This window comes from Taudactylus pleione, unplaced genomic scaffold (assembly GCF_031769625.1).
Source record: "Taudactylus pleione unplaced genomic scaffold, aTauple2 ptg000039l, whole genome shotgun sequence".
Taxonomy (NCBI): Eukaryota; Metazoa; Chordata; class Amphibia; order Anura; family Myobatrachidae; genus Taudactylus; species Taudactylus pleione.
The window spans coordinates 2,477,235-2,490,007 of NW_028284441.1; the positions used below are offsets into that span (position 1 = coordinate 2,477,235).

Below are 12,773 nucleotides of genomic sequence, written 5' to 3' on the forward strand. Positions count from 1 at the left end.
GGCCACGGCACCAGAGCTGTGAGGGGCAGTCTAAGGGTTACTAAGACTGCTGATGGTATCGCAGAAGATCCAATGCTTCGTCTTAGGATGCAGCATTTGGATCTGCGATGCAGTAAGGAGGTCTTCCTGCTGCATTTACGAATGAGTTGTATGGTATTGCGAATGAGTTGTATTGTATTGCACAAATACTTCCCTGCGGCTGTGCGATAGTGTGCAACTCTAAATTAGACCCTACATAGCACAGTACACATTGCTGCCAGAACTACAGGCAGAGATGCCTCCAGGTTTAGAATGATAAAGGGGCTTATGTAACAACCTGCGACTTCCAGCCATTGCGGGAAGTCCTGGGAGACTTCCCATATTTTTAAATCGGCTATCATTTTAAAAGCAAAACCAGCTTGGTTTTGCCTTGAAAATTATTGCCGCTTTAATAATACGGGAAGGAGTTCCTGCAGAGATTGGAATTTGCAGGCTATTAATGGTTAATGTTCTAAGCATCCCAGACCAAAAGGGCTCAGTCATTGTTTCAGAGTAAACAACATATAATTCTGTTAGTCAAGACCATATAATAACTAGGTCACAGTGTTGTCGCCACTTCACTAGAAGAAGAATGTAAGACAGCTTGAGAGGGTTTAAAGATGAGTAACCTCATTAATAAAAGGAATAGAAGGGGTAATTTATATTAAAAAAAAAAAATAAAACAAATTAGTCTTTTGATTTAGGAACCTTAACGGTGACCTGATTATTATGTATATATTGGTCAATATACGTACAGATTTATCACATGAATCTTTTATATCCAGGACCAGGCAGGTGACAATTCCGAATGGAAGATTGAATTACCTATCAGCAGCATAGGACAGGATTCTTTACCGTAAGGGGTTTATTAACGAAATGTCGATTTTAATGGGGCTAAATCACAGATTTACTAATACTTAAGAAAACATAAAAAATAGTCTATTAGTAAATGTGTGATTTAGCCCCAGAAACACAACATACCGTATATACTTGAGTATAAGTCGACCCGAATATTAGCCGAGGTACCTACTTTTACCACAAAAAACTGGGAAAACTTATTGACTCGAGTATAAGCCTAGGGTGGGAAATGGCAGCAGCTGGTAGTGCCCCCAGTAGTAATTCTCCCTAGTTGTGCCCTCAGTAGTAATCCCTCCTGGTAGTGCCCCCAGTGGTAATCCCCCCTTTCAGTGCCTCCAGTTGTAATCCCCCCCTGGTAGTGCCCCAGTGGTAATCCCCCCCTTTTAGTGCCCCAGTAGTAATCCCCCCCGGTAGTACCCCCAGTGGTAATCCCCCCTTTTAGTGCCCCCTGTAGTAATCCCCCCCGGTAGTACCCCCAGTGGTAATCCCCCCTTTTAGTGCCCCCTGTAGTAATTCCCCCCTGGTAGTACCCCCAGTGGTAATCCCCCCTTTTAGTGCCCCCTGTAGTAATCCCCCCCTGGTAGTACCCCCAGTGGTAATCCCCCCTTTTAGTGCCCCCTGTAGTAATCCCCCCCTGGTAGTGCCCCCTGTAGTAATCCCCCCCATGTAGTTCCCCCAGTGGTAATCCCCCCTTTTAGTGCCCCCTGTAGTAATCGCCCCCTGGTAGTGCCCCCAGTAGTCCCCCCCCCCCCCCAGAGTAGAAAGACGTAATAAGAATAAAAAAAAAAAAATCACTTACCTGAAACCCCGCTCCTGGTCCCACCGCTAACAGCTCCTCCGGCCGCTGTGCATGGGAGAGACGTCATTACTCATGACGTCTCTCCCATTACCCACTGCGGGAGCCGGGAGATGGCTCCCGCAGTGGGAGCAGCAGCCGCTGAGAGTCTAACAGACTCTCATTGGCTGCTGATTACAGCAAACACACTGCTGCCGGCTCCGGCGGCTGTGTGTTTGTGCTGTGTAGCGCTGACGCTACACTTCACTCGAGTATAAGCCGAGGGGGTACTTTTTCAGCACAAAAAATGTGCTGAAAAACTTGCCTTATACTCGAGTATATACGTAGATGCAGATCGATTTTCATCAATTTTAAAATGATTAAAATCGACCTTCAGTAAATATACTGTAGCCCTAATGCTTGTTAAGCAGTGATGATGGCAGATACCTTTCTTAAAGTAAATGGTATCAGAGCACCTTATGGGGTCGATTGATTTGGGGAGTTTATCTGATGTACATGTTTGTGGTGAGGAAAGATTTCTTCTCACTGCAAGGCCAACATAGCAACTGTAAAACTGGGGATTTTGTCTAACCTTCCTTTGGGCCTACATAATTAGAATTTATGATATACTGATTCTTGGATCTTGTTTATTTAAACCTACCAATAGGGATGGACTGGGCACAGAAAAAGGGGCATGGCCACACGTCGCTTCACGGTGTCATGGGGGGCGTCTCAGCGTGCCGGCTGAGCAGAGCACCAGGCCAGGTCTTCAGGTGGCTGGACTGGTCCGTCAGGCCATTGGTACTTCTGGCATTTGCCAGAAGTGCTAGATGGCCAATCTGGCCTTTCTTTCCAACTATTATAGAGGGTAGAATAAAAGCAGATTCTGGTTCAAGGTTCCCTGTGAAGTTAAGAGGTAAGTGCAAATGCTCTCTCTGCCTAGTCCTAAAACCTTCATCAACTGCAAATTGATTCTTTTTTTTTTTTTTTTTTTTTTAGAGATTTTACATATCACTCAACATAGTGTATATAATACATCGGAGGTTGCTCCCACCTGTCAACTTTTGGATCTGGTTCTGCAGACCAAAAGGACCGCCTGCTCTCAAGGGATCTCAGCTCCGGGGACCTGAGAGGAAGAGAAATGTATTAGCTGCAATTAAACCAAACAAATGCAATTTACAGCCGGTTGTTTTGTATTTTTTACCTCAATGTGGAATAATTATATAATATATTAAGATAGTATGCTAATTCATTGCAATGGCAATGTCGCTATGCACTAGATAAGGACGGCCGCTTTACCTTACACACATCCGTAATGTTTAGCAAAACTGCAAAACCATCGGTACAAACGCATACCATCGCAGCCTCACGCACACTTGCACAAGCTCTGACCTTACTCAGGAATTGCTAACTTCCACACATGCTATCAGGCCTCAGAGCATAGCAGAGCAACGGGTAAGCAACAGGAGAATAGATGCCGTGCGCATCCAGGGGGAGCATGGGGGTAGCCCAGGATTTCTCTGAGAATGCAGGGCACGCCCCCACAGTGATATGGACGGGGGGTGTCGCTAGGCTCCGGCCCTTCCACAAAGGCTCCGAATCCTCGCCCTTTTCGGCTGCAAGTATAACCATCGCGATGTTTATACTATTTCATGGTTGAGATGCGATGGCTACTTGCCCTTTAGGGAAACTGAGTTTGCATATTTCTGTTTGGTCTATGGCCGATTGTGTATGATGCTGATTGCTGCAGAGAAGAGAGTGTGGGGGGTATATAGCTGGAAGACCCTGGTCATGGACTGCAACGTGCACTGGCCTGCCCATTCTGCATCATTACCCAGCACATGTCTGCACTTTACTGGGGATTAAATAAAGGAGGGGGTTGGGGTTATTTAATTTGTCTGGAAATTATTTTTTTTTGCAGGGACGAATTGGAGGCGAGGGAGCCCCAAACCAGAATCTTGCCTGGGGCCCCTTTGGATCTTAATCCGGCTCTGAAGCAGGGACGGACATAACACATAGGTTTAATTATTAGGCTGCATTTCGTTGACTTGTCTGGTGTGATAAAGCTAGGAAAGCAGTAAGATTCGTGTTGCATGATGGTCTCTGTAATCCTAGAGCAAGGCTTCAGTGCACCGTAGCGATAAGCTCCTAAGCCTACTCCAAACTACAACTCCCAGCAGCACGCGGGTAATTGACCTCTTACTCTCCCCATGCTGGTTGGATAAGTTGTCTGTACAGGGTTCACTATTAGCTGCATATGTTCCCAGAGTTGCGTGTGAGCTGTGTCAATGTTATGTCTGTGAGTGAGGTGATTGGGAAGATGTACTAAGCCTTGGAGAGTGGTAAAGTGGAGAGAGATAGAGGGCCTCATTTATCAACAAGTTTTATCATTCACAGCGAGTGATAAAACTCATTGCGTATGATAAATGGGGCTCAAGCCAATCGGCTACCAACTGTAATTTTTGAAATAGATGACAGTTGGAAGCTGATTGGCTGGAGCATCATTTATCATACGCAATGAGTTTTATCACTCGCTGTGAATTATTAAACTTGTTGATAAATGAGACCCTGTGTTTGAAAAATGAGTTACGAGCTGATTGGTTTGTAGTTTATCGCTCTCCACTTTATCACCCTCCAAGGCTTAGTACATCTGCAGAGAGCAGTGATGTCTGCATACAGAAGCCAAATAAGTAAAAAGCTCTGATCTCTGTCACCAGGTAGATGGTGTGGCGAGTTTCTTCAGTGTCATTCAACGATTTAGGGGCACCAAAATTAAATTATATCCTGAACTCCGCAACCTAAAAATTTTGTGGTGCCCCTGATACCACTTTATGTATTTTGCTTTTATTCAGGTTCCTTGATATTGATACATTCAAGGTTATTTGGTAAATGATCCACAGGATTCTTGTCCTGGTTATGAATTACATGCCTACCACTGAAATTAGGTTCAGCAACCAGCAAAATACTCATATAGGGGTCTCGCCGCGAGTTAATATGATAATTATCGGGTTCCGCTGCTGCAGGCCCGACAAGGGATGTTGCTAATGATGCCTTGCTGCAGAATGCAGCATTACACGTCCCTCCCCCCGTCGGACCCGGCATCGGCAAATGTGTATATGCCCGTCATCGGCGATGTTGTACTGGGTACACAACGTCTAATGTGTACCTGCTTAAAAATAGGGGGATGTGGTCATTATGTCATAATTGACAATAATGATGGGATTACAATGTCAACAATTGATGTCAACATGTTAAAATGTCAACATGGAACAAGTTGACATGTACGTTATGTAATAATTTGCATAATGTCAACATGTGGCATGTCAACATTCTGGAAGGTCATAGGGAGGAGAGGATTTGGGTTAGGCTGTGGGAGGGGAGGTAAAGTTAGTCACTAGGGAGAGGGTTAGAATTATAAACGCCGCAGGATCTGTCGGACAGCACTCACCGCCGGAGTGGGAACATTTTCTTGATATTCTAATCATGTTGACATTTCATCAACATGTCAAGTGTCGTTCTGATGAATTTTGACGTGGTTAATGTCAACATTCTAATGTTGACATTATGAATGTTTATCATGAATGTCGGCAAAATATTCTGGACCCAAGAATCGGCCAGGTTGCTTTTCCTCATGGCTTTAATGGAATTATTTGCTGTTATTACTGACAGCATTCTGCCCGGAATCTGTCCTATAAATGATGAAGTCAGAGGACATGTCTGCAATTAAAGCCAAGGTTATACTAGAAGGCCACAATCAGTTCTTGTAAAAGTATTGTGGGGAAAAATAAAAATAAAAACAATTTTAATACTTTTTATTGATGGCCGACCTTGTGGCCAGCTGATCATCATCACGCTGTCATGATGTTGGGCTTATATTTATATGGAGGCCTGCGGCTGTAGTCACATCCGCCCCATTATTTGTATGGTAAAGGTCCTAGGGCCAACAAAACTGAGATTCTTCTGGCACATAACCCCCATTTCTTCCAGTGCTCTATTGATGGAGCACTGGAAGATCCGCTCGCCAAGTCATTGATTGCAGAAGGAGTGCAGGGTGACACACGTTTCCTGTGCTCCTCGCTACAAGCACTATAATGTGCTGACTGACAGTGTGAGAGGAGGAAGAAGCTGGTGACTGGAGCCGCTGGGGGCAGAATGCTTCTGGATCAAAATGCTAAATTCCAGGATCATGCAAATCATATATTGCCCATGTACTCCTTTTCTGTATGTGACACTGAGCGTTTCTTACACTGGGCCGGGAATTTCATCTTTCTCCTCTTCTGCATTTTGCTGCTGTATCCAGCTCTTATCTTTCTTCAGCGTGGTGCGCACTTTCATCTGCTTCAGGATTTTCTGCCTGTCCCCCTCTGTGACGCCAGTCCCGTCTGATAACAACAAGAGAGATTATGGTCAGGGACATGTCATGATAGCCAGAGGCTATGATCGGAGGGCACCTAAACAGCATCATCCCTGCTAAATTGTTGTTAGAGATTTCATTTGTCCTCTGTATTGTAGCTGAAACTGATTTCACAGCTACTCATCTAACGCCAAAGTTTACAGCGAAACTTATTTTACAGCATTTTAAAAAGGAACAATAACAGCGTCATCAGATAAGCTACTTTGCAGAAAGCACAGCATTATTTTCAGAAAGTAATTCTGCATACACACGTAAAGATTTCTGTCCAACCATCCAACTAGTTGATTGGTTGGAATGAAAATCTGGTAACATATGGGAGTAACTGATGATCAGCAATTTGCTCCTAAATGCCAGAAAACAGATGAAAATGGTCGTCAGACAAGTTTGTTACATGTTTGATTTAAACAATTTGTTCAAACAACAGTTTTTGTCCATTTTCCGGTATTTGGGAGCAAATTGCTGATTGTCATTTGCTTTCATACCTTACCAGATTTTCATTCCAACCAATCAACTAGTTGGATGGTTGGACAGATAATCTTTACATGTGTATGCAGCATTAGGAAAAAAACAGCTGTCCTAAAAGATAAGCGCACATACCAATCAGATATATTTTGATATTAAATTGATAGCAGAAGGTAGCAGAAACAAAGAGCTGTATGGCATTGACTTTAAGCTGCTAGGGAGTGTTTTAATTGGATGCTTACGCCTTTATAGTGCAAACAGCTCGATTTTCCACTGTCCATTAGGATAGTATACTGTACCTAACACTTTTATCTATTTAATGATAATTTGTTTTCTGTCTCCTGTTTACCCTGACCCCTGCCTGATTCAAGGCCTGACTGTCTGTATTACCGACTGCCCTGACCTTTTTCCTGGATGACTTTTCTCTGGATTGACACCTTCCCTTATTTTTACTTGGATGCCAACTACTGTCTACTAACTGTCTGCTCTGTCTCTGCCTGGACTCAAGACCTTTTTCCACCTATTCCTGGCCTGTGTGTGTATCTGTGTCTCTTCTGTGTGCACAGCTCATAGATTTACCTTGAACTCAATGCATCTGTGTCTCCAATATTAATGGGGCCAGTGCCCACCTCAGAAAAAGCTTCTACTACAGCAACTGCAAGACGTGGGGGGAACAGACTATCGGTAAGCATTTCCCATTATTAGGGAAATGGGGTTACTAAAGGCATCTGGGAATTTGGTATCTGACGTCACACACAGATTAAACAGAAATTATGTCATGGAAAGTATGTAAACTTGCTTTTGTCAATTAAAAGGTGGTTATGTGTTAGTCAGAATAACATCATAGCAAATCACATCTATAAAAAGAAAAAGAAAAGTGCTGTAAATGAACCGGAAAGTTTTTGGGACCATTTTTTAAGTTTATTACCTCCTAATAGGTTTTATAATTATCCATAACTTAAGATAAAAATAAGCTATAAACGCCTACCCAGTGATGTAATAGTGGAAGAAATATGGAGATATAACTTGTTAGACCTGTCAGTAATAACATATTTTGTTCTTAGAATTAATTACTCATTAATATATTAGTAGGACTATTACTTTCAGCACCTCATATAAACCCTCCTCGTAAACTTTTCAGTTCATTTCCTTCCTTAGATGGCTTTTGTCCAATAAAATAAACAGGTAGGTTAAAATTATTTTAGATTTTGGGGTCTATGCACTAAGCCTTGGAGAAAAATAAAGTGGACGGAGATAAAGTACCAACCAATCTGCTCCTAGCTGTCACTTTACAGGCTGTGTTTGAAAAATGACAGCTAAGGAGCTGATTGGTTGGTACTTTATCTCTCTCCACTTTATCTCTCTTCAAGGCTTAGTACATAGACCCCATAATTCCTTTATTACAACTTATTTATTTAATAAAGACTCAATATTTATCTTATAAAGTCAAGAATTATATTTAATTACATGTTAAATTACTGTACCAGCCTGACTGCTGCTCTTGGGTCAATAGATGTCCCATCTGACTATTATCAATGCATCATGGAAAAGCTTCCCTTTAATGTAGACTGGAGAGATCACTGCTGCATGTGACTAGGAGGCAAACACCTGAGCTACACCTGGACTTGCTCTTTGTTGAGTTTTTATTGCCATTAACCCACACTTTCCCATTTGGCTGACCAGAGTGATTTTATTAGTAAATTACCTTTCTTTGCTTGCAGAGATGTCATCTCGTACCACGTTTTAGCCAACTAAACCTGAAAAACATGAAAGATTTCTTATTGCAACACTATTACAGTCCAAATACGTGTTAATTATAATACTGTCCTTATTCCTATTTACTTTAATTCAGGATTATAGTAATTTTATAACACTGGTGTGCACTGCATGGCTTAGCTTTCCTCAGCTGTTGGAACAGCTAGTGTCCTAGGAAAATGTGTTCAGTTTACTTCTGTGGACAAAGGGTTGAATTCCTGGCTCTGTTATATACTGCCCTGTCAGCAGCTTGACTGTATGCTACACTGTAGTTCTTTTTATTGTTACAACTAGTCTTTGTCTTATGCTCAATACCAGAGAAAAGCACTCCCATAGCTGGGGAGACCTTTATGTCCTCGCCACAGCATTGTCAGCCAAAGCTGACTGTACAATATACAGAATGCTTATTTAAATATAATCTCTATATTTTACCCCTTATGAAGAGGAAATTACATTACACTTAAATGAAATCACGCCTAACAACATTTTATCTTCTGTATTGTAGCTGAATTGGTGTAGCAGCGACTCATCTAATGTCAACGTTTACAGCACAATTAATCTTACAGCATTTAAAAAAAAAACAATAACTACAACAAATTGTATTACATAAATAGGCTTAATACTGTTTATTAGTGTTATAATACTTCTTTTCAGCTAAACATTAATAGTATAAAATTAAAATCTGCTATAAATACTATAATGAAAGCAGTATATATGTATATGTATATGTATATATATGTATATATATATATATATATATATATATATATATACAGGGCCGGACTGGGACTAAAAATAGGCCCTGGCATTTAAAGAGCACACAGGCCCACCTTGCATCAGCATCTGGCTCCTGGCATAGACTCCTCCCCCTTACTATTCCTGGCTCCTCCTACCTGCTCTTTCCAATATAATTAATATTAAAACAACATACAAGTATACATCATTCTCTGTATTAAAATACACACAACAGAGCTCATCCTGCAGGAGATTCAAACATGCCATAGTCAGACATTTGGTATTTGGATGGTTCTGTTAGATAAAGCTCATTGGTGTAGGTCACACTCAAAGAAAACGGAAAGCATTTCCCCAATTGACAATGCCCTAGCTTAGCTGTTGTAGAGGATTAGACAGGGTTTACTGTAGGAATTTTTAGGGCAGGGGTGCTGAACACAGAGGACACACCTGTACACACCAAAGAAGAGACATAATTACACACTTTAGTGCCCTGTGTACATAAAGAGCATTGGTGCCCCCCTCCACACTTTAAGGTGCACTTAAAAAAAAAAAGGGTGTAGTCTCGCTGGGAAAGGGCATGACCACACAATAGGTAAAGTTTTCTAGCTTCAACTCTAGTCCCTGCAATGTGTTATGCTGGGCATACACTATACAATTATTAGGGCGATCCATCCAATACCAGCAGATCGCCCTGATAATTGCACTGTATGTGCGGGTGATCGAGTGTAAAGTATTGATTGGTCGGGCATGGGCTCCTGTCATTATCGGCGCTGCTATCTACAAGATAGCAGCACTGTAATTGTGGGTACACACCTGACAAATATATCTGCAATTATATATATTATATAAGTGCTCTTTCTCTATGTCTGACGCCCTTCCCGGCGCCGGACCTAGAGTGCATGCTACATAAATATATACATAATAATACATATACACACACACATATATATATATATATATATATATACAAACACACACACATATATATATACACACACACACATTTATACACACACCCACATACAGGTTGAGTCTCCCATATCCGAAATGCTCGGGACCAGGAGCATTTCGGATATTGGTTTTTTTTGGTTTTCAGAATACCTGAGGCCGGGGTGCTGTAGGAGTCTGGGAGTGTCACGGGAGGCCCAGCGGGAGTCGCAGGGGGGGGCGGAGGGTGCCGCAGTGGGTCCAGCCTGTGCTGCAGGTGTAACAGCAGGCTGGATGTATGCTGCAGGGGGTCTGGTGGATGTCAAAGGGATTTCCGGCGGGTGCCGCACAAAACGGGTCCAGCGTTTGCTGCGGGTGTTACAGGAGGCTGCAGGGGGTCCGGCAGTTGACAATGGAATTTCCGGCGAGTTCATTGGGTCCGGCGGGTGCTTCGGGTGTCATCGGAGGTCGGGCGTGTGCTGCGAGGATGTCCGTTGGATGTTGCAGGGGTCCGGTGAGTAACGTGATCTCTGGAGTGTGCCGTGGGGGAGATCCGGCATGTGGAGGATAAGAAGAATCCTGTTTTCTGGTGGGAGAATGCTTCCGAAGCCACACCCACCTTCTAGTCATTGGCCATTGACACTAGTGACGTCATGACGTCGGGTCACGTCATGACGTCACGGCTGCCCCGAAATATTCCGGTTTTTGGAATATTTCGGTTTTTAGAATATACGGTCCTGGGAGACTCAACCTGTATATACATATATAAATACATATACATATATACACATTTATACATATAAATATACATATATAGATATATACAAACATAAATATATATATATATATATACACATTAGATACATACACATATATATATATATATACACACAGTATATACAAAACTGAGCACTGTAAGAGGGTTCCTACCTGCAGGTTGGTGCTGCTTTGATTGTCAGGCAGGAAGGGGTGCTCCTGTGATCGTGGGAGGGGTGGTGGGGTACCCGAGGGGGGAGGGGCTGTTGTGATCGCGGGGGGGGCACCCGCGGGGGGTGGCTGTTGCGATCGCGGGGGGGGGGCACCGGCGGGGGGAGGGGCTGTTGTGATCACGGGAGGGGGGGTGGACCCGCATGGGGAGGGGCTATTGTGATAGCAGGAGGGGGGGCACGGGCCGTTGTGATTGCGGGAGGGGGGGGCATTAGTGCTCTTGTGACCCCCGGGGGTGGACTGGATGCACCTGTGATGAGCAGCAATAGCGCTGTCTCCAGTCGGGCAAACACTAGAGCCCACATCTCCCTCTGGTGGCCATTTTGTGAGGGATTCTTCTGTGTTCATTTATCACAAGTGGTTCAGGCAGGGAGATACAGGTTGAGTCTCCCATATCCAAAATGCTTGGGACCAGGGGTATTTTGGATAACGGAATATTCCGTATTTTGGAATATTTGCATAAAATAATGAAATATCTTGAGAATGGGACCCCAATATACACACAGAATGCATTTATGTGTTATATACATGTTATACACATAGCCTGAAGGCCATTTTATACTATATTTTTTATAATTTTGTGCATCAAAAAAAGCTTGTGTAAATACATGAAATTCATTTATGTTTCATATACACCTTATTTACACAGCCTGAAGGTTATTTTATACACTATTTTTAATAATTTGTGCTTTGAACAAAGTTTGTGTACATTAAACCATCAGAAAGCAAAGGTTTCACTTTCTCAGTCATGCTAAAAATATTCAGTTTTTCGGAATATTCCGTATTTCGGAATATTTGGATATGGGAGACCCAACCTGTATGCGACGGCTGGGCATCTCAGCAGCCGGACCGGCCCATCTTGGCATCGGCCCTTCTGGCATTTGCCAGAACTGCCAGATGGCCAGTCCGGCCCTGCATATATATATATATATATATATGTATATATATATATATGTATCCAAAGTAGTCCCGCACTCTCATATATCACACGACAACGTAGGGGTGCTTCCAAGACCCAAGAGGTCCCTTAAATAGTCTGTTATATCCACTGTAGGAAGGATGCACTCTCCATTTAAAATCATCAGTAGAATTTATTCATCAGTCAAATTAATTTATTTCAGGAAAAACCAATTCATGGTCGGTCGACCGACCACGAATTGGTTTTTCCTGAAATAAATCAATTTGACCGATGAAAAAATTCTACTGATGATTTTAAATGGAGAGTGCATCCTTCCTACAGTGGATATAACGGACTATATATAATGTGTATGTATATATAGTAGGTATTTATCAATAATCAGTTGACTTCACTACACTAGCATTGAAAAATACAGTACTGTCTGAAACGTCTTCAGGAAGCTACGGGCGGCTGTACAGGATGCAGGGTGAATGCCCGATGCATCCAAAAGTTGCTCCTGGTGGCGCTGCAGCAGCGATACTGGCACTGCCGCCCTGCTATCAAGAGGCTGATTCAGCTTTGGGAATAGAGTGAGAAATAGCACGTAACTGTGAACCTGGACAAGCCATATTGCAATGCAAGAGGCTTAAGTACATTTATTTGTTTGTATGTGGGGTAAATAATGGCTGCTTTTGAATGTAGCCCACAAATACTGCACATCTTTATTTTTACACTGCAATTCATACTTGCCGACATTCTGCTTACAGTGGGGGGCATGGCCGGACAATTCCGACGTATTGGGGGTGGGGCCGGGGGCGAGATCGCGTCATCACGGCCCCGCGCCCTCTTCACAATGCCGGAATAAACAGTTTTGTGAAGCAGGGGGCGGGGCCAAGATGACGCGATTCAGGTAACCGCGGGGTGTAGGGAGTGACGGTGGCTGC

The 12,773-nt window shown here is 43.0% G+C and overlaps 1 protein-coding gene across 5 annotated transcripts in view; it reads right to left on the reverse strand.

Annotated features, from left to right (window-relative positions):
- Positions 1-12,773, reverse strand: part of ZNF185 (zinc finger protein 185 with LIM domain) — a 215,351-nt gene that overhangs the window by 144,778 nt on the left and 57,800 nt on the right. For 3 of the 5 annotated variants that reach the window (XM_088452932.1, XM_088452946.1, XM_088452921.1), the window contains exons 1-3: positions 7,995-8,099; positions 5,898-6,033; positions 2,706-2,777 (exon numbers count right to left, since the gene is read on the reverse strand). In XM_088452932.1, the coding sequence (XP_088309058.1) occupies positions 2,706-2,777; positions 5,898-6,033; positions 7,995-8,049 (263 nt within the window). In that variant the 5' untranslated portion in view covers positions 8,050-8,099. Of the gene's footprint in view, positions 1-2,705; positions 2,778-5,897; positions 6,034-7,994; positions 8,101-8,232; positions 8,285-12,773 lie in introns of those variants that run through there. The other 2 variants (XM_088452925.1, XM_088452938.1) reach the window with 2 other exon arrangements.